General features: G+C 31.7%; 1 protein-coding gene and 1 pseudogene across 1 annotated transcript; both read left to right on the top strand.

Moving 5' to 3' along the window:
- Positions 1-55: 55 nt before the first annotated feature.
- LOC130823511 (G-type lectin S-receptor-like serine/threonine-protein kinase At1g11330) lies at positions 56-796 on the top strand. The gene is made up of 2 exons (XM_057688144.1): positions 56-197; positions 279-796. The coding sequence occupies exons 1-2, from the start codon at positions 165-167 to the stop codon at positions 585-587; spliced, it is 342 nt and encodes a 113-aa protein (XP_057544127.1). The 5' UTR covers positions 56-164; the 3' UTR covers positions 588-796.
- Positions 797-5,079: 4,283 nt separating this feature from the next.
- On the top strand, positions 5,080-20,307 carry LOC130823464 (uncharacterized; annotated as a pseudogene).
- The last annotated feature ends 1,733 nt before the right edge of the window (positions 20,308-22,040 follow it).

The following is a 22,040-nucleotide window of genomic DNA, read 5'->3' as shown; positions in this document are numbered from 1 at the left end:
TTGAGTTGATCATAGATATTAAACCAGTAGATTTGTGATTTGTTTTCAGGGGCTACATGTCTCCTGAGTATGCTATGGAAGGCCACTTTTCTGAGAAATCGGATGTATATAGTTTCGGAGTGCTATTACTAGAGATTGTCAGACGCAGAAAAAACAGTAGCTAAATGGATTATGAGTCATTGAGCCTTCCAACTTACGTAAGCCCCATTAAGTGATTATGAGTCGTTGAATTTGCTATATTTACATCTTGATTTACCCATTTGGTTTGTCGATTCTAGGCGTGGAAGTTGTGGAACGAGAACCAAATCCTTTCATTTATAGATCCAACTGGTTATGATCTAAGCTTCCAAGGTGAGATTTCGAAGTGCATACACTTGGGGCTATTATGCGTTCAAGAATTTCCTGAGGATAGGCCATCCATTTCTGAAGTGATTTCCATGCTTGATGTCGATAATATTTCTGATCTTCCGCCCCCGAAGCCACCTGGTTTTACCCAAAGGCGAGTTAGTTCTACTGATGGATTTTGTCAAAATGGCCAACATTGTACTAAAAACCATCTTTCTTTGACTGTATTTAGTGGTAGGTAGTCTGGGGTGTTACTGCCTTAATTTCTGGAAAAATGTTTGTACATTTTCTGCTCAATTGTGCCATATCAATAATTTTTGAAATATGATAATTCATGATATCACTTGTGATCTTGAAAATCAGATGTTCATCCTGGATTATCTTCATTTGAATACAAGATTAATTACTTCTTATTGATCCCGTCATGCGGCTTCCACTTAAGTGGAGTTTGAAGGTTGGGATGTGTTAGAGTACCTGTTTTATATGTTGTGTAACCTTGAAGAGTTAGATCAAATGTAATTGTTGATTTGCTGTTTTATTTTGGTTTTAATTGGTACTTAATATGCCTTGTTAGGCTAACTTAGTTCTAAAAGAGCTTATAGAACGCATTGGTGTATCTATAGGCATAGTCTACTCTTATGCTGTTTTATTTGGGTGGTCTGTTTTCAGGGGCAAAGACCAATGGTTTTTTCCTTTTTATAGGGTTTTTTATGCCAACATTTTTAGTCCTCCTGGTTACAGTGACTTTTTTTCACTAATACATTTCTAATTAAAAAAAAACACATTATAGTAGCTTTAGCTCTGTGTGTTTTAAACTAAGAACTGTTTTATTTCTCTTAAAATAAATTGGAACTTATTTGGAGTAATTGTTTTCTATGGCCTTAATTTTAATGTTAACAAAAAAAAACCTTTTTTAAAAAAATAATTTCAATTGCCAAATGCACACAACTAAGGGGAAGATCAATTTTTTGTATTAAAGTTAATATTCTGTCCTCTTTAGTTTGCATCAAAGAGAATTTAAGTTATTTAATAAAAATTGATACAAATTTAATGAGACAGAAAGAGTGCAACTTTGGATCCCACCATTTGTAGATACCAAAGTGTAGCTGATTTCACTCACTTTTACTATTTTAAACATTTGTCAAATACTATCTTATAGAAGTATATATCGAAGTATTTGACAAATGAGTTTACTTTATACTTATTTGGTTGATTAACAGTTGGCTATTTAAAAAATGGTCAAAAAAATATGTTTGATGAATGACTTTTTAATTAGCTTTTAGTTATTTTCTAAGATAAAATATAAAGTTTCTCTAGATAGCTAGTCCAACTATACTAATTAGAGGTGTTTATTCGGATTATTGAGTCAAATATTTCAAGTCGGTTTAAAATCGAGTCTTATGTTCATATTAATTTTTATGTAATTGTTAATCCATCTTTTATGTCGGTCAAAATAAATTTTATTACATAATCGAGTAAATCTCAGATCATCGAATCTGTTTGAACACCTTTAACAGTAACTAACATCCAACAACGAAATAAAGTATTTCACTATAAAATTGAATTTGTTTTTTTCTTTCTTTTTAAATGATTGTATGAACATTTTCCTGGAATGACCTATACTTAGGCAATTTGACTAGGATTCCCTCAAGGCAAGTTTTATGTAGACTAGAAGAAATAACAATTTGATTTAGACAATTATACCAAACTTATATCATTGACTTACAAGAGTACACTTCTAATGCATGTATTGATGGATCTAAAAGTGGTTAATTAGTATCAAGTTGGAATTTCAACATCGAATAAACATTTTTTACTTCATTTGTTGGTGTTACTTGTTTGTTTCATGAAAGGGCATAAATAACAATTACCACTTGATGGCCTAATTCTATTTCCACAAGAATTTTATTATATCTATTGGCTATAATAAAAATCCACCACTACTATTACAAAAATGAGAGAATTTTTGGTGGTATAAGGTGAAATTACTATCAAATTTTGTTATAAATACATTTTATTATTCTAATATCTTTAAATAACTTTTACCGATGTGAGGCTCTTAATAATATATAAAACTAATACTGTTTCGGTGATGAAACGAGAAAGTGGGATACGCTTGAAATACCTGGAGACAAGTAGAAGTGTGATCAAGAGAAGCGACTTATGATAGGAGGTGACCTGAATTCCTGCAAGATAACGTTAGCCTTGTCCGGGGGGTGATCTCCCGGAAAACCCCTCCGACGCTCAAGTTAGAACGTAAATCGGAAATTAATGAATGACAGATTGTAGAATGAATGCAAGAAGGAAGGTCGGGATTGAGATTGCTTGTTCTAGTGCTAGTGGTTGGGAAGGCTTGAGGAAGTAGTGTAAGCAAGGATACTAGGAAAAGCTGTTTCAGATGTCCTTTCCCCTCTGATGGTTGTCCCTATTTATAATATTGAAGGGGGAAGTTACTTCAGAGAGGAAAGGTGGAAGATCATGGGAGTAGTGGGAGTAATGGGAGGTGGACTGGTCATGGGAAGAGTGGACAGTTATTCTCCTTGAAACAAGGAGAGCCAAACATGACTGAAGAGTGGAAGGTGGTGGGCAGTTATTCAACTAAAAAGGAGGATGGCCAAAGAAGATAGATGACAGGAAAGTTAAGTATTCTGAAGGTAAGATGCCATGAGCCTTCCAAGGAAGATGGGAAGTCCAGCAGAAAGCCCATTGACCAAAAGTCAAAGTCAATCCGGAAAGGTCAAGGGGTATTTTAGTAATATGATGTTTAATTAATAAATAAATTAATTAATTAAAAAACAGTACCATGACAAATACAAAATATTGAAACCTATAATATGCAAATGTTTTAACAATGGGCTATGAATATATGGAATTCATTATTGATTAGTTTTAGAAAATTTTAAAATATCTAGAAATTCATCTAAATAATTTATATTATTATTTTTAGACACAGAATTCATCACAACTATAGCTAAATAGCATATACATATAAATATTAAAACTTGTTCTTTATGTATAAAATAGAATTTATAAATTTTATGTTGGAGTCAGGACGCACGCCTCTCTTACTCTAGCCTAGATATGATCTAAATCACATGGTTGTCGATTTGCACGGGTAAAATGGGCTATTTTCTAAAGCCCCTAGGGTCTAAAAATTTCATTCACATACAAAATTGATATTAACTTGAATTAAATTTGGATATAATTTGTAATTTTTCTTAGTAATAAGAGTTATCATTATTTTTTTTTATATAACACTTAAAACATCAACAGGAAAAACAAGAAAAGTATTATATTATTATCACATCACATCTTAAGCTCTTTTAGTGTCTTTGTTTTTTCTTTGGCTCTAAAAATTAAATATAAACGAATGACCCACGGAATGCCGAATGGGACATTGTAAATTTATAATTGATTTATAATGAAGTGAAAAAGAGTTAATATATGTGGAATATACCACATCATTTCAAGAAGTTTGGGAATCATTTTCTTGTGACTCACTTTGGATTAATACAACAATAGTAAACTTTATTTAATGACTAAAAACAAGAATTAACCAAGTTGAGTAGTTGAAAAGTTATGTCTTGTATAAGGAGATAAGATTATGTCTTGACTCTTTGACTCTTGAATACTTCAAATACAAGGGCTGAATCATTAGCTAGGTTTGACCAGCTGAAAATGTTGACTGTTTTTGTTGGCTTTTAAATTAGTTAAAAAAATCAGATGTTTTTAGAGATATTTAGTAAATTTAAGTATTGGTTGTTAGCTGTTTATTAGAGAAAAAATGAGTCAATAATCTAAAAGCCAACAAAAAAAACAAACTGGAGTAGCTTTTTATTTTTGCTTAAATGTCATTTACCAAACACTTTTTTTGCCATTTGACCAACCAATAAGCCAAAAGCCAAAAATTCACCAAAAAGCCAATGTAAAAACCAACTAGCAAAACAGCCCTTGTCAGCCTCTTAGATTTAACTTGGTATATAATCTTATATCATGTGTTCATGGAAGTGAAACTACTTTCCCTAGGAAAGAACAAATGTCCTGAATTCGTTTCCAACCTAACATCTCTTGTTTTCCTCGGTCTATTCAATAATCTAATAAATAACAAGAATTATTTTATTAAATTAGTTACATAACTAGTTTAAAAGTAGCTGCAAATTAATATTAAAAAATAATAACAGTTTTTTAAACGTATTTTTCATGTGCATAGGTTTAAACGATAAAATTGATAATTATTTGAAATTTGATTTAGAACATTCTCTAAAATATTATTACTTTTACTTATATTTAGAAGATATTTTCTATTAAATTCAAAATTATTACCAAATTTATTGTCTAAATCTATGCACTAGATGTATAGGATAGAAAAATATTTATATTTAATAGCTAATTTCTCTGGCTAATATATCATGAGTATAAATTATAAGAAATTATTTATTGTAATTATATATTTAAGATTTTTCTTTCATAGAATTAATAAAGATCAAAATAAAACTTATAAATACTATAAAAGTGAAATTGGTGTAAGTATTAACTAACAAATTTATTTATCGTTAACAAAGCAAGTGGAGTACTATATACATGTAAACAATCACTTAAAAAATATTTATGAAATAGGCGTCAACCAAAGTTTGTGCATGAATATGATCCATTTACATTAACAATAAATTAACTTCATTTTGCAAATATTTATCCACATTTTTTCTCTTCACAACAATTAAAACCATACATATAATGTTCGTTCATCTTCTACTTCTTTTCTCTTGGCCTTTCTTGGAATTTCTCCAAGCAACATCCAATATTATTACAAAATCACAATTTCTACAAGACCCAAAAACACTAATTTCACCCAATAAAAACTACATTCTTGGGTTTTTTAGCCCCTCAAATTCAACCAATCGTTACCTCGGAATCTGGTTTAACACACCAGATTCCGACGTTTTACAAGTAGTATGGGTAGCCAACAGAAACAACCCACTTAACAACACTTCGGGTGTACTAAAAATTTCCGTTGATGGAAATCTCCAACTCTTAAATTCACAAAACAGGAGTTTTTTTTCCTCGAATCTTCAAAAAACCTTGATAACAACTAGTTGTGCATCGAAACTTTTGGATTCAGGAAATCTCGTATTGCTTACGAATAATTCTACGTCAGGAACAATAATTTGGCAAAGTTTTGATTACCCAACAGATACAATTATTCCTCCTCGAAAATTCGCGTTTAGTCGAGAAAAAAACCCGTTTCTTTGGGCTTGGAAAAGCTTATCGGATCCATCGCTGGGTCGGTTTAAAACGGGTATATATAGGCGAAATCTAACGGAACTTTTTATATGGGAAAATGAAAAACCGTATTGGCGATCTGGACCGTGGAATGGGAATACTATTTTGGGTGTATTTCCTTCTATGTCGACTACCTCTTTGTTTGGATTTACTACTTATTCAGAAGATAATGAAATCACGTTTTATCTTACTTATTCTGTTACAAATGGATCCGCCAAGGAACGTGTGGTGTTGGAATATGATGGAAATTTTGTAGCAACAACATTTGATGATGGGAATACAGGTAAACAAAAGTGGAAATCGTAAACCCACGTTTTCCTTATAATTGTTCAAAATAAACTTGACTATTGTTTGTTATTAATTCTTAAATTAAAAAGAAGTTTTAAAGATGGCTATAAATAATAGGTACTTTTATTTTTAGCAAACACTATATAGGTTTATTTAAAAATAAATAATAAATCGATTTATTGTTAGTGGATCAAGCAAATATTGGTTTATCCTTGACAATTTACCCTAAACAAAAACATTTCTTCGTAGCGTTTCATTTTTGATTTGTTTTGGTAGCGGTCCTTGTTGGAGTATGTAACATATTTTTGGGCTTCAGCAATTAGCTTAATTTTTTGGTTGAATTGGTTCATTGACATTGTATTAGATCGAGCGTGAGGAAAGGTCACATGTTTGAATTTCAATCATCTCTCATTTAAAGTGAAATATTCAGCACCATGTATGAGGAGGGCATGTGTTACATCCACATTTCTCATCCAATGGGTTCTCGTGTAATAAGGGAGTGGTAGGATTTATTGGTTGCGTTGATTCCTTGATAGTCTCCCCAAAATTTATTTATGTCTCATCAACAAATCCACTTTCTCATTTAATCTCATCATCTCATTTCTTCAAATCGCTTTTAACTTGTGCTCTGACTAGCTTTTTTACTGGATCTGTCACTACAGGTAAATGGACAATTGGTTGGCAATCTTACCAATCTGAGTGTGATGAATTTGGGAAGTGTGGTAATTTTGGAAGATGTAACAAGATGAATTCTCCAATTTGTGATTGTTTGGATGGTTTCGAGCCGAAAAATAAAGAGGAATGGAAGAATGGTGATTGGAGTAATGGTTGTGTTCGAATAAGAGCATTGCAGTGTGGAAATTTAATGGGTGGAATGGATGGTTTTTTGAGGTTAGAGCATATGAAAGTGCCTGATAATGCACAATGGTTAACAGCGCAAGATAAGAATGATTGTAGGAGGAAATGCTTTAAAGTATGTTCTTGTTTGGCTTATGCTTATTACTTTGGTATTGGATGTATGGTTTGGAATGAAAGCTTGATTGATATCCAACAATATCCTTATGCCGGTGCCGATCTATATATTCGATTGGCTGATTCTGAACTAGGTAAGTGTTCCAATCATGTATTTCTGAGTTGAATCAACACACACGTTAATTACATTTATAAAGGGATGTTTGGCAATTGACTGTTGGTTGTCAGTTGTTGACTTGTTTAGTTGGCATGTTTGACCAGCTGAAAGTGTTAGCTTTTTTTGTTGGCTTTTAAACTAGCTGAAAACACCAGTTTTTTTATAGAGATTAATGGTAAATTTAAGTATTTGTTGTTGTCTGTTTATTTGAGAAAAGATGGGCCAATGAGTCAAAAGGCAACAAAAAAGCTAATTAGAGTAGCTTTTTATTTTGGCTTAAAAGCCAATTTTTCAACTAGCTTAAAAGTCATTTATTAAATACTTTTTTGGCTGACTGACCAATCAAAAAGTCAATGTAAGAGTTAAGTACCAAACACCACCAAAATATACAACTTTATGAGTGTATTTTGTAAATAACTTTTCAGTCGATTTGATTGATTTTTGGCTTTTGACTTTTAATTTGTTAGTAAGTTAAACAACTAAAAAAATTATTTATTAATGACTTAAAAGCAGACATTGAGTGGAATTTCCATTAGTTTATGGCTTTTTGGTTAATTTTTTATTGAAAGGCCTACGACCTCCAACTAATATACAAAACATCTCAATTAGTAGTTGGCTGATACAGCTAGCTTATTAACTGACTAAAACCTCAATGATATCACATGATCAAACAAGTTTAATGGACCGCCAATAAACAACAACTAGCAACCAGTTACATTTTTGATTGAATTGGATTTTTAGTTTGATATCGGAAGCCTAGATTAAATACGTTGAAATCTTAATTATTTATAATATGTCATATAATCAAATTTCTTTTAGAAAACATCCATATGAAATAGTTGCTTCTTTGAATACATGTTTATACCAAAAAATTTAATCAAATTAAATAGGATTAAAAACAGAAGTATACATAATTAATATATGCAGGTATTATTGTATGATAACATTTTAATTATTTTTTTGATTGCTAACAGCAACTAGAAAATGGAACATAATTATCGAAGCAATGGTAATTGTTATTGGAGTAACTGTAATCATAGGCGCCAGCCTATATTTTGTGGGGTGGAGGTATCGAAAATACGGTAAATAATATAATTATCTAAATTTTGAGGTTTTTATCGAATTTTACTTCCTTCGTTTCAGTAATTTTATTGAATTCAGTTTTTTTATATTATTTACAATTTACTTTTAAATTGTATTTGATTTTTAATTATAAGGTAGTTAAAACATAGTCAAGTGGAATTTTTTTTTGATTCGTTCTAATGCAAGGATTATTGATATTAGATTTTTATAATTTTTAGTTATGCACAATTAAACATATTAAGGCTTCAATAATTATTTTGACAGACGTGCTCAAACTAAATGGGACAAAATTACTGAAACGGATGGAGTATTAGATAATGTATTTGATCTTTAATATTTTTGTGTTTTTACAAAGATATATGTGTGTGTGATTTTCTGTGTATTTAGCAAGAAGGAAAGTAGCAAGCAAGGACATCTTATTCCATATCATCGAAGCTAGTGGTCGGAGTGATATTGAATTCCAAGATTTTCCATTGTTTCAATTTGAAAAATTGGTTGCTGCAACAAACAACTTTGACATCAACAATAAACTTGGTCAAGGTGGATTTGGTTCAGTTTATAAGGTATATACTTTATTATGCCTCTTTATACGAGAGCTCTTTAGATTAAAAATGTAGATGCAACACATGTCATACTCATATGTAGGGTGGATGAGAGTTAAATTCGTGACCACACATGTTAGTTTCTAATTAATACATGTCAAAGAAATAACTCAATAAAAAACTTTGGTTAATGGTATAAGTTTTTGAATATGTGATATAGTTTATCTAAAATTTAAGTTGATAGTTGTAGTCTCAGAATATGTTATAAACTCTATCATTTATCGAAATATGTATAATCTATCATTTTAAAGTATAATTATGATTTTTAAATCATTAGACTCTTTTATATATACATAACATTACATAGTAAAGTGATTCAAAAATATGGGTTGATGGTGTCATGTTAAGGAATTAAAACGTCAATATGTTATTGATAGATATGTGAGAACGTGTTATCGAATATATTATTATGTGTTTTTTTATGTTTAGGGAAAATTGGAAAATGGACAAGAAATAGCTGTTAAAAGACTTTCAACGGCATCTAATCAAGGTCAGCAAGAATTTGTGAACGAAGTTGTTGTCATTTTAAAGCTTCAACATAAAAATTTGGTCAAGCTATTAGGTTGTTGCGTAGAAGGAGAAGAAAAATTGTTAGTTTACGAGTTCATGCCCAACAAGAGCTTGGCTACAATTCTATTTGGTAGGTCTCAACAACACTTAATAGCAATTTTATTTATCATTTAAACACAACATAAAATTCTAATTAACATTGTAACTTTAATGATATAAAAATAAAAAGCAAATAAATTCTTGTGTATGTTTATATATCAGACTCAGTTCACATGAAGTTGTTAGATTGGAAGAAGCGATTTGAAATCATTAAAGGAATATGTAGAGGCATTCTATATCTTCATAGAGATTCTAGAATGAAAATTATTCATCGTGATCTAAAAGCGGGAAACATATTATTAGACGAGGAGTTTAATCCGAAGATATCAGACTTCGGAATGGCTAGGATATTTGGCGGAAAACAAGATCAAGCAACCACTATAAGGGTTGTTGGAACTTAGTAAGAACCCTAATTTATCATGCATTTTCATATAAATGCCATTATTATATATAATTTTATTTGGATGTTTTAAAATTAATTAATGTATGATATGCGTTCAATGTAGTGGTTATATGTCTCCAGAATATGCAATGGAAGGTAGATTTTCAGAAAAATCAGATATATACAGTCTAGGAGTGCTTATATTGGAAATTGTTAGTGGGCGAAAAAAAGGTGGCTTTCATGATGGGTGTTTAAGCCTATTAAGTTATGTAAGGAAACAAAAAAATCACGTTTTCTCTTATATATGGTTCAAATCTAAAATATTGTTTAACTTTTTATTCTTTATTATCTAGGCATGGAAATTGTTGAACGAGGATAATATAATTTCTCTTGTTGATCGAACAATATATGATCCAATCTTTGAAGAGGATTTCTTAAGGTCACTAAATGTGGGAATATTATGTGTGCAAGAAATCCCGGAAGATAGACCAAATATTTCAAGTGTAATATCAATGATCGAAAGTGAAGTTATGATACAACTTCCAAAACCACTACGAATTGGCTTTACTCAAAGTAGGGTTTCTTCGGTTAATGATCATGGAATCCATGCAATTCAACAAAATGGTGAACAAAATGGTTCTATAAATCTTGTCTCACTTTCTAGTACCATGGATGGTCGATAATAGTTCTTATTAAAGTCATTGTACTCTTCGTTAATTGATCTTATTTGACATATAATTTCCTATGTTTTAATATAAAACATAGTCAAATAATATCTTGTTTGATTAATCTTAATTAATGCATAATTTTATTATATTAATTTTTAGATTTTTTTAGCATATGAAATTAAAGATATTAAGGATTTGTGTATTTGATAGTATGAAAAACATAAGTATAACAATTGTTAAAAAGACAAATGAAGTATATAGTAATAGTACAGTTTATCTTTGTTGTTTGTACTCTTCACTTTAATAAAGTATAAAGGTTGGATCGTAGATATATACTCGAATATAGATAAGACATTTTGAAATACACCCTCTACAACACTCGTTTTGCATTAATTGTTATTTTAGTCCGTCCCACTCATTTTGTATTAATTTTATTTTTAAACAATGATCCACCACTTTTTTTTAATCTCATCCATACATTTTAATTCTTTTTTTTTATCAACATAATTTATTTTTTCTCTTCATTAATCACCAATTTCTTAAAAATCCTATAATTTCTCTTTGCTTCAAATCTAATAGAGTATTACTTTGATGCAAAATATGGAGACTATACTTAATTTGAAACTCGGCCAAAATAAGTCATTCAACCCAAATAAATATTAAAATTGGATCAAAATAATGTTACCATTACATACACTTCTTAAGATAGTCTGAGTGAATATTTCGAATAACAAAAGAAAAACAGAAAGATGTGCGGATCATGGAACTTTATTCGACATTTCTCTTTGGCTTTCACTTCCAACTTGCCAACTTGCAAATTTTACGGCTAGAGGTGTGGATTTGGGGTTCTAATTCACTCTCGAATATTTTTTTTTGAATATATTATGTTTGATCGACTTAATTTGCGTTTTTTTATATGTAAATATTATGATAATTTAATTTGATTTTTATGTACGAGTCAGTATAATTTGAGTTCAATTATTTTCGGTTTTAATGATTCAGGTTTATTTTAGATAACTCTATTTACATCATTACAATTAATCATAATTATTCAATTTTACCCTGATAAAAAATCGATTATCACTAATAAAATCGTCAAAAACCCATAGTTGTATGGTCACTAGCTCAATTTAGTATCCAAATAAAACAAGTGTCTAATATTTAGAGTTAATTTTAACATTTAAAATAATGTTTTTAAATCTTAAACAACTAAATTCAATGCGAAAATAAATATTTAACTAATCTGATTAAGCTACTTAATCTGATTTAAAATTATTTCACGTAAATCATCTTATATTAAAATTTGTAAAACCCACGAGACCAAACAAGAGAAATATTGGAATTGCTGCTTTTTGTTATAGGTAGGACCAAACTTGAGCTAATATGGGCCTGCGTGGGCTTGTTACGTATGAATTGTAATTGACCCACATTCGGCCCAAATTAAAATTTCATCTGTTCAGGGCCAAGCTTACGTAGCCCGGCCAACTAGCCACGCAAATATGTGCAAATTTGTGATTTGTGTTGATGTTAAATTAATGGAATTTTATAATTGGTTTTCCTAATTACACCTAATTCACCGAAAACATTCAATTCTCAAGTAATAAGTTAATCACAAAGGCGGAGACCGTCTCAAATTGAGACTAAGAGTGGGCCAGTCCAATTCGCGCGTGTAACAACATCATACATTTTCCATTGTTTTTTCCATTTTTTTGGACATTTATCAATTTTGATCTTTAAGGTATCAATTTTGACTTTAAAGGTATCAATTTCAACATAAAGTAATACTTAAACATATCAATTAAAGTAAAAAATTTCACTTTGAACCTATAAGTGATTAATTTTGACGTTAAATTGATCAATTTCTACCTAAATATGGTTCCGTTTCACAATTTTAGAACGAAGTTATATAAAATGTATTGTTCTATCATTCTATGGATGAATTTCAAACAGCAAATAAATGGTCAATAAAACTATCAATAATAGTGTTAAAGCTACTAACATATTAAATTTGAACTAAATGACCGATATACAATATATCTATACAATTTAAATAATTGTTTTTAAAACGATAATTGAAGATTGAAAGTTCAAAATTGTGTTAGATTATGAATTATCATTAGCAAATTATATGTCATAATTTGACTATTAATATATTCAATTTGAACTAAAACCTATACAATATCTTTATAGACTTTGAATACCTATTTTGAAAACGATAATTGATGCTTATACGTTTAAAATTGAGTTAGATCATAAAATATTAATTGTGATAATTTAACTATTAACATACTCAATTTGAACTATTTACAAATATATATAAACGTGTTGAGGAAAGAGCAATATCACTATTATTGATCGATTATTAAAGAGTACAAGTACTCTTATATTCCATTAGAACCATCATGTTGCATCGAATAAGAGTACTTGTATTGCGTAGTACAATGTTTTAACACTATTATCGATAGTGTTATTGATCATTTATTTGTTGTTTGAAATTCATCTATAGAATGATAAAATAATATCATTTTATTAACTTAATTCGTTCTCAAATTGTGAAATAGAACCATATTTAGGTACAAATTGGTCAATTTAATATCAAAATTGATCACTTATAGGTCAAAATTAAAATTTTTTATTTTAATTGATCTGTTTAAAGTTTACTTTAAATTGAAATTGATACATTTAAATTCAAAATTAATACATAGATGGAAATTGAAAAAATTTCCAAAAAATGAAAAAAAACGAGAGAAAATATATGAGGTTGTTACACGCGCAATTTGGACCGACCCAAATTAACAATCTCATTATAAGACCGTCTCATCTAAGACCAGCTGATATAAATTTAATAGTAAGTAAATAGGTTGTATCCATATTACCCAACCTATTTTTGGTTAATTTAGAGTGTAATGTTTTGGGTTCGATAACAAGTCAATTATAGAAGAACTAAAAAGTAATCGTTCAGTCACGGATCCTTATCAAGTTGGATTGTCTCTTTGAATTTTGTAAATAGAATAAGCAAACTAGCTCTTGGACTAAACTGTCACATAACGTCTACATTACGTTGATCGAGAGGTTATTTCACCCCTATTGCCAAACTACTGTTTTAATTTGATTTGATTTTATATTGATTTGTTATTATGTTTGGCCACGATTTTATTTCTTTTATCTTATTTTCATCCATAAATTATATTATTTTATTTATTTATATATTTATTCAGATTAATACAAATTTTCTTATTCTTTCATTATATATACATTATTAAAATAATTAACTAATAACAAGTGGCCAAATTAATACTTATTTCTACTATACTAATTAAAAAGAGTAACAAAACATGATTGTTAACTTGAAAACAATACAAACTTTCTAAAACCAAATAAAAAATTTGCTACACGGAAGAATAAAGAAATTCATAGACAATTGGTCCCATAAACATGGGGTTGCAATCAGCCAAATTCATTTGTGGCTTAAATTAGTATCATCGTTGACTTTTAAGCATCACCATTCACCATTAGTCAACATGCCAAATCATCTGACTTTGACGGTAATTTTATTCTTTGTTACTCTATTGGTTGCATCGAAACGTACTTACTCTTTAACTGAGATAAAATTTAATTTTTAAAATATTTAAATATTAAATCATTAATATTTTAATGAATTTTATAACAATCATAGCAAGCGTATAATTAAAAAATTTTCAAAGGCCAAACTAATAAAATAAGCTAAAAAGTAAACTATAAAAGTGAATTGCGAGAATCGAGCTCCTAAACAGATTACGCTTAAAAAATTTAGGACTTATATATTCATAAGACTATCAAACTAACACATGAAAATATTGTGAAGACCTAAAGTAATAAATCACATCAAAAGTCGCTAGTAAGCAAAGTAATCACATTTTTAAATTTATTTCAAGTTAAATAAAATTCTCATTACTTATTAGTGTTAGCTTCATTATATGAGTATTCTACACGATAATACCATATTATTAGTAAACTTATAAGTCTCTTACTTGCAATAGTAATCAACTTTTTCATTAAATAACGAGTAATATTCATCAATTATATATTTTTTAACTTTATAAATAGGTCAAGAGAAAAAAATGACTAGAAAAAAGTAATAAAATTTAAAAGACAATCTTAGCTAGAAAAAAGTGCTACATATTCTAAAAAAGACAAAACTTGATTTTCAACGCTATCTAAATTTTTAAATAGTTTATAAACCAATAAAGTCATCACAGCCTAACTGTTTAATAAAAACCTATGAATATTAAAACAATTTCACTTAACATATAGTTCGACCTAACTTGTATAGTTGTATCCTGAATTCCCCCATCAAAACATCAATAACCTCCATAAGTATAAAGCTCCAAAAATAATGGGGATAATGGAGCACTAAAACCCAGTTCTCCTGTTCCTTTTAGAAGCCTAATTGCCTAAACCTAAGATCATTAACCAAAAGAACTAACTTACAAAAGCCTTTTTATTCATTTCTAAAACCATTCCAAATTCCTTTAGAAGATCAATTAATCAGAATGATTTCTGCTTATTTATACATTCTCTCCATTGTCAGTTTCAGTTCAACATTATGTTCTGGAATAGAAACTATTACACCAACCCAATTTTTAAAAGACCCAGATTCAATACTTTCCAAAAATAGCATCTTTAGACTAGGATTCTTCAGCCCACCAAAATCTTCTAATCGTTATGTTGGGATTTGGTATAATCATCCTTCTATAATGGAAGTTGTATGGGTAGCTAATAGGAACAATCCTCTTACTGATTCTTCTGGTGTTCTTAAACTATCAGGAGATGGAAATCTGAAAGTTTCTAATTATAGAAATCAGATTCTGTGGTCATCAAATGTCATCAATCCTTCAACAAATTCCTCATTTGCTCAACTTCTTGATTCAGGAAACCTTGTAATCCAAACTGGTACAAATGGGACTAGAATTTGGCAGAGTTTCCTGCATCCTGTAGATTCTGTTTTACCAAATATGAGATTTATTCTAACCCAAAATTCTGAATCAAGGAAAGTTCTAGAAGCTTGGAAAAGCCCTTTAGACCCATCAGTAGGAAGGTTCTCAGTAGGTACTGATAGACGGATTACAGTGCTTGTGTGTGTTTTTTGTTAGAGACGAGATATAGTGTATGCTCGGTCTCAACCATCAGCTTAAGCTTTTGGTTGAATTGGTTCCTTGACATGGTATTAGAAGCAAGCTAACGTGACAAAAGGTCACGGGTTTGAATATTAACCATTCTTCATTTAAAGTGAATTATTCAGCGCCAGGACGAGGAAGACCTGCGTTGTACCCACATTTCTAGCCCAAAGGGCTTTCGTGTGAGGTGACGTGTTAGAGTGTGTAACATATCTTGGGGATGAACCATCAGCTTAAGCTTTTGGTAGAGTTAGTTTCTTTTAACATTTTTGTTTGTGTGTTTGTTCGGCTTAAGCTTTTGGTTGAATTGATTCTTTGACATGGTATCAGAGTACGTGAGTATCAGAGTATGTGAGCAGTACTCTAATTAATTTCTTTTATATATCTTCCAACAGGTACGGATTCTTTAAAGGTTTTTCAGATCATTATATGGGATGGTGATGAAACTTATTGGAGAAGTGGACCTTGGAATGGGAACATCTTCATGGGAACAAGATATCACAACACAGCATATGGTAACATAATAGTTAATACAGGAACAGGCGGATTCGCGCAGGGAGAAGTCGATCAAGGGATTATATCAGTCGGGTTTAGTGGGGCGAATGAGACTTTGTTACCGCGTTTTGTAATAAACTATGAAGGCATACTAGCTGAAAGATGGTGGGACAATAGCAACAATAGATGGAGCATTGCTTGGCAGGCTCCGGAAAATGATTGTGATACATATGGAAAGTGTGGCACATTTGGGAATTGTAATCCGCGGTCTAAGAAGATATGTAGTTGTTTGCGAGGGTTTAAGCCGAAGAATGAAGATGAATGGGGGCGAGGCGATTGGAGTAGTGGGTGTGTAAGAATGAAGAAGTTGCAATGTGGGATTCAAGGAGGAAAAGAAGATGGGTTTTTGAGGTTAAAGATGGTGAAAGTTCCTGATAATGCTCAATGGATTGTGGGTTTTAATCCTGATCAGTGTAGAACTACTTGCTTGGCTAATTGTTCTTGTTTGGCTTATACACATGACACTGGTATTGGGTGTATGTTATGGCATGGTGAGTTAATTGATATTGCAGATCTTTCCCCTGGCGGAGTGGACTTGTTTGTTCGACTCGTGCAATCGGAGCTAGGTAAATTTGTTGTTTCTAGACCTGTCAAAATGGTCCGTCGGTCGGGTTTTTAGTCAATTTTGAGTCGGGTCATTTTTAGGTTGTGTGTTCAATCCGATAGGTTGATGTTAAATTCAAAATCGACCAAAGGAGTCAACTTTTTTAAAGCAAATTTTCTTTATGATATGTTGGGTTTTGAGTGAAATTGAAATAAGAAAACGGGTCAAAACAATCGGGTTCAAGTTATAGTCGATTTTGACCTAATTAATCATGGAATATTTATGTTGTGTCATTTTTGGTACACGGATCAAACATTTTAGATTATAACCCACTAACTTTAGGTCGATTCGAATCAGTTTAGATCTGGTCAAAAATTTGACACTTTGTGCCTCCTTGTTGGCCATACCAACAGGCTCAAAGTAGGGATTCTGAATTCTTTTCATTTGATATATGCATGAATCAGAGGGACTCTTTGGCCGCATCTTCTTTTATGGGTATGGGTGCCGTTTTACTTCTCTCCCTAAACCTCGATCATAGTTCTATGAGCGACATATACCGGGTACAATGATCATGATGAAATGCAGGAATCTTGTCTGTTTTGCAGCTACTAGTAACAGGATCAAAGTGATAATAGCTATAAGTGTGATTTTAGCAACATCAGTTGTAGCAATGATCATATATTTCCTATGGAAATGGAGACCTCAACAAAAGACATACATACAATCAAAATCAAAATCACTGCCAGGGAAAAAGGGACTAGAAGAGTCATATGTATTTAGGGACAAAAGCCAAGTTATGATTGATGATTTGCAAGTATTGACACTAGAAGAAATGATCTTAGCAACTGATGACTTCAATGAGAGTAATGTGCTCGGAAGGGGTGGTTTTGGGCGCGTATACAAGGTCAGATAACCCGAATAAAGAGCGATTTTTTCGAAGTTCAATATATGTTTTAGATGACAAATGATTTTTGGTTACAGGGAAAACTAGAAAACGGACAAGAAATAGCAGTAAAAAGGCTTTCAAGAGCATCTGGACAAGGAGTCGAAGAATTTATGAACGAAGTTGAACTGATATCGAAACTCCAACATAGGAATCTAGTCAAGCTGTTGGGATGTTGCGTAGAAGAACAAGAGAAAATGCTGATATATGAATACTTGCCTAATAAAAGCTTGGATGCATTTCTCTTTGGTTGGTATCAATGAATTTTTTTGTAGAGTCTTGGATGATAGAGTATAAAACATATAGTGGGGCTATAATGATCAGTTTAAACTTTTTGTTGAGTTGATTTTTGACATGTATCATAAGCCAACTCGACAAAAAAAATCATGGATTCAAACCTCATCATCACTCATTATTTCAAGTGGAATATTAAGCATTATATGAGGAAAGCATGTGCAAACTTTTGGTTGTAGCCCCAGTAAGTCAATCATTAGCGCTAGAGTAAGGTTGCATGCTAAGTTACTTGTACTTTTTATCTTGCTTCACATACTCGTGTCTGATCCTTGATGCTCGGACATTGGTATGACACTTAGACACTTCATTTTAGGCGTAAAATTGATAATTTAAACGTATCCGACAATTAAATACGTATCAGTATCCAACATCAGTACATGAGTTCAAGTAACATAGGTTGCATGCATTCTATCCCCAAACTCGCCCAAGTTGGAGCCACTAAATACCATTGAAGTAACGTAATGCCGTTGTTGGAATGTTGTTACAATCTTTTCAGCACACTAAAAAGTTAACAAACTAGTTATGTACAGAAAAAATGTCATACTTAATTAGCTATCTATCAGTAGTTTAATGTCCTTAATTTGATTCATGAAGTACTTCATTGTATCCATCCCTTTATATTTCAATTTGTTTTGATACTTAGATCCAGAAAAGCATGAACTTTCACAATGGGAGAAACGTTTTGACATCATACAAGGGATATGTCGAGGCCTAATTTACCTTCATCGAGATTCAAGGTTAAAGATCATTCATAGAGATCTAAAAGCGAGCAACATTTTACTAGATGAAGACCTGAACCCAAAAATATCAGACTTTGGCCTGGCTCGAATTTTCGGAGGCAATCAAGATCAAGTTAGTACTAAGAGGGTAGTTGGAACATAGTAAGTAGCCATCCTTTTCCTGTTGCATAAATCTGATCAAATGATAAGTTAGTCATATTGGTTTTTGTTGTACACAACAGCGGATACATGTCTCCAGAGTATGCAATGGAAGGACACTTTTCTGAAAAATCTGATGTATTCAGTTTCGGAGTCTTATTACTAGAAACCATAAGTGGAAAAAAGAACAGCAATTGCTGGTACAACGAAGATTTGTCAAATCTCCTCGGATATGTGAGTAATCCTACACTTGTTCAAACTTGGCTTTGTTTGAGTATATAATATATTTTGGGCCTTAACTATTAGGATAAGCTTTTGGTTGAGTTGGTTCCTTGACATGGTATCTGAAGCCAATGTGACAAAAAGGTCACAATTCGAATTTCAACCACTCCTCAAATTCAAGTGGAATATTTTGAACCAGGCCGTATGTGGTGGGCTTGTGCTTCCACACTTTTAGCCCAAAAGGCTTTTTGTGAGGGGCTCGTTAAAGTATATAACATATGCCTCAACCATCCGCTTTAGCTTTTGGTTGAGTTGATTCCTTGACACGCTTTTGGCTGATGAGTTAGTTCCTTAATATGGGCTTAGAAGGCAATAGTGTATACTATAATATATTTTAACTTCAAGCCTTCAACCATTAGTTTAACGCAAACTGTTGTGAGAGACGTTCTCTCCAAAAGGCACATTAGATAAATGGGCTAAATAGTCCAATTGATCCAAATTAAAGAGAAAATAAGAATATAGGCTTCTTGTTTTGAGGTTGTCTCTTTGAGAGACTATCTCTCACAAAAATAACTGTTAGTTTAAACTTATGCTTGAATTTCAGGCATGGAAATTATGGAACGAGAAGTCGGTTGCTTCATTGATCGATCCATCAATTTCGAGTCGAGACAACCAAGAGGAGATTGAAAGGTGCATACATGTAGGACTGTTGTGTGTACAAGGATTTGCCAAAGACAGACCAAATGCTTTAGTAGTTTTATCAATGCTAGTGAAAGATATTGTGAATCTTCCGGAGCCTAAACCTCCAGGGTTTACACAACGGCAGAAATTTGTTGATACTTGTTCATCTAAACTTACAGAACAGTCTAATTCCACTAATTATGTAACTATTACCAATTTGACTGCTCGATAGCATCTCTTCATGAAGAACATTGAGAATCAATTAACATGAAATAAAGGTTTGTATATATATAATCTATGAATAACGAACACTAATCTATTTGATTTATGAGTCAAGTTTGTACCTTATACTACACTTAAATGATGTTTGTCAAGAGGCCAACTCAATTGAAAGATTTATCATTATACCTAGTGTACTTCGTTCATAGGAACTATGATTGGGATCTGGAGAGAAAAGGAAGACGGTAACTCATTATCATAAAGGAAAGTGCGGCCAAAGAGTCACTCAGCTTAAGAAAGATCCATAGATGAATCCTTAGAAAAAAAAATATCAATAGTCAAAAAAAATATAAATAGATAAAGTGCATAGAAATAAATAAAAATAATTAGGTAAAAACGAATAAAAAAATGTAAAAAGGTAAAGGCAAAAACAAGAACACCAACTTGTAAGCGAAATAACATCAATAGTCTTTCGCTTACAAGAAAGATTAAGCCTATGATATTTTACATACTCAATCATGCTTCTCTTACGAGAGCTCTTTCAGTAGATTTGTGGATGCAACACATGTCTCCTCATACATGATATTATATATCCACTTAAAATAATTAATGAGGGGTGAATGAAATTTGAAACTATAATTTTTTTCTTGTTGGCTTTTGATATCATGTCAACAGACAAAATCAATCAAAACCTTAAGTTTTTGGTAAAAGGTCAATGGTATATTATATACTCTGCCCTAAATTGAACTGTTTAGTAGGTATGAAGAGTAAGTCTTAGGGGTGTTTGAAAATTGGTCGTTGGTTCTTTAGTTGGCTTGTTTGACCAGCTGAAAATATTGACTGTTTTTGTTGGCTTTTAAGCCAGCTGAAAAAGCCAGTTGTTTATGGAGATGTATGGTAAATTTAAATATTGGTTATTGATTGTTTATTAGTGAAAAAGTGGGTTAACAAGCCAAAAGCCAACAAAAGAAGCTAATTAAAGTAGCTTTTTTACTTTGGCTTAAAAGCCACTTTCCATCTGGTTTAAAAGCCTAAAAGCCTTTTACCAAACACTTTTTTCACTGTTTGACCAACCAACAGGACAAAAGCCAAAACTAAAAAAAAACAAATACCAAACACCATATTTTTTGCGAAAATTTGAAATGTATAAGACAATTTATCAACAAAATGCACCAAATAGTATAAGTTTCAACTTATTTCTAAAAGTAAGTGTGAAAATCTCAAACTTGTGGTTTGCGGTTAATCGCAGTTAGTTACTGTGAACAGGTAAAAAAAAAATAGCTATTCGTAGTTACTAACTGCGAACAGCTGTTTGACTTTTTTTTAACCTGTTCGCAGAACAACTACTTTACTTTTTTTTTTATTTCCTAATTATTGAGTTATTTGTTGTATTTGCATTAGAGACATTAGAATAAGTTATTACAAGTCAATGTATGTTTCAAGCGGGATGATTCATCGCCAAAACTCCGAACATTCGTAAGTCAAAGCTTATAGGCTATGATAAAGTAAATAAACATATATATACAACTAAATATATACAAATGTTTGAAATATACAACTATATATATATATATATAGTCAATCCAAATACACAAAAACGAAACGCTAACGCTCATGACTCTCATCTACCCTATCCAACTAAGTTGGTCTCCTACGCCTTCTACGGTAGTAAAAGGCGTTCGAGTGTCGCTCTGGCAGAGGAGGGGACTGGTACTGTGATTGCTACGATGGCCCAGCCTGCGAGGTTCCTGCAACATCAACGGGGCATGAGGGGTCCATCTCCTCCAAATGATAGTCATAAGAAGGAGATGAGACGTGCGCATCAGCAGTAGCCGGTGAGGACTCCGCAGCGACTTCCGGTATGAAGTGCTGGAACTGCGTGCCGACGAGCATGCCTTGCGCAATCTCCCTCACCGGCTCCTCGTGGCTGTACCGCATTACTATTGCCGCACCTTGTGCCTGCAATTAATATTTAGTTAATATAATATTATATTATGTAATCGGCAACTTAATCATTTAAATGTAAATGAAGACTTACGAATTGGGTTCATCATAGGCGCAGCAGATGTATAATGTAATGTTGCGATGATGCCACGTGGTGTCATCCATCGGCAAGTGATGGAGAGGAAACACAGCATGTAGTCTAGTGTAGTAGGTGCGCC

This window comes from Amaranthus tricolor, chromosome 9, assembly GCF_026212465.1.
Source record: "Amaranthus tricolor cultivar Red isolate AtriRed21 chromosome 9, ASM2621246v1, whole genome shotgun sequence".
NCBI classification, from domain to species: Eukaryota; Viridiplantae; Streptophyta; class Magnoliopsida; order Caryophyllales; family Amaranthaceae; genus Amaranthus; species Amaranthus tricolor.
Note: the sequence above shows the minus strand (reverse complement) of the source record. Positions and strands in the feature narration are given on the sequence as shown.

Bases quoted from the DNA above. Each gene is read 5' to 3' on its own strand.
- LOC130823511 (XM_057688144.1), top strand. From the start codon at position 165: ATGGATTATGAGTCATTGAGCCTTCCAACTTAC. The intron at 198-278 runs GTAAGCCCCATT...TGTCGATTCTAG, and splicing joins CATTGAGCCTTCCAACTTAC to GCGTGGAAGTTGTGGAACGA.